Source organism: Chenopodium album, chromosome 22 (genome assembly GCF_948465745.1).
Source record: "Chenopodium album chromosome 22, dcCheAlbu1.1, whole genome shotgun sequence".
Taxonomy (NCBI): domain Eukaryota; kingdom Viridiplantae; phylum Streptophyta; class Magnoliopsida; order Caryophyllales; family Amaranthaceae; genus Chenopodium; species Chenopodium album.
Window position 1 is genome coordinate 17,490,836 of NC_137855.1, and position 1,030 is coordinate 17,491,865.

The 1,030-nt window shown below is 42.7% G+C and overlaps 1 protein-coding gene across 1 annotated transcript; it reads right to left on the reverse strand.

The window, feature by feature from the left end:
- Positions 1–244: 244 nt before the first annotated feature.
- On the reverse strand, positions 245–826 carry LOC145604036 (uncharacterized). The gene has a single exon (XM_081659990.1). It carries the CDS (start codon positions 824–826, stop codon positions 245–247), a length of 582 nt encoding a protein of 193 aa, XP_081516116.1.
- Between the last annotated feature and the right edge of the window lie 204 nt (positions 827–1,030).

Here is a 1,030-nt window from a genome sequence, read left to right on the forward strand (position 1 = left end):
GGCTCCTTGTGTCATCTCATTGCTTTTCAGATTGCCACTGGTTGTCTACTCGTGTTTCTTTGATCCTGCAAAACAATAGGTTAGAGATGGCCGTTGGTGCTGCCACCAACGGCCCTCCGATGCTCAAGTTAGTGTTGATCTTTTTTCGGAGGTGAACTAAGTAAATGAAGAAAAGAAATATATACAAGCACGTTTTTTTTTTTTTTTGTTTTTTTTTTTTTTTTAAACTGCACGAATGAAAATTCTAGAAGTGATAAAGTTTCAGATGTGCTGCGTTCCAGCTTTTGGGTACCAGCTTACCGTCCGTTGTAGCTAACTTGTAGGCCCCTTTGCCGATGACTTTTACGATCTGGTATGGGCCTTCCCAAGTTGCCCCCAACAAACCTACGTTAAGCTCTTTGGTATTTTGAAAAACTTTCCTTAGAATCCAATCTCCCACTTTGAACATCCTAGCTTTGACGTTTTTGTTGAAACTCCTAGCTACCATTTGCTGATAGGTGGCCATCCTTATATATGCTAGGTCTCTTCGTTCTTCCACGGTATCTAGGTCATGCGACAGTTCTTCGCTGTTGCGCTCTGGTGTCATCAAGCCGTATCTGGCTGTTGGAGTGGTGACTTCTATAGGTAGTACTGCTTCACATCCATAGACCAACGAGAAAGGTGTTTGACCCGTGGCGGTTCTTGGTGTGGTTCTGTTGGCCCATAGGATTCTTGGCAGCTCTTCTGCCCATTTGCCTTTCTTGTCCTTTAACTTCTTTTTTAAAGATCCAATGATGACCTTATTGCTGGATTCGGCTTGCTCGTTTGCTTGAGGGTACCTTGGCATCGAAGTGACTAACGTGATATTCCATTTGTCGCAGAAGTGTCTGGTTGGGGCACTTATGAATTGGGATCCGTTGTCACAAACTATTTCAGATGGTACTCCGAACCTGCAAATTATGTTAATCTAGATAAAGTTGATAACTTCCTTGTCTCTGACCTGCTGGAACACATATGCTTCAATCCACTTAGAAAAATAATCTGTTAGAGC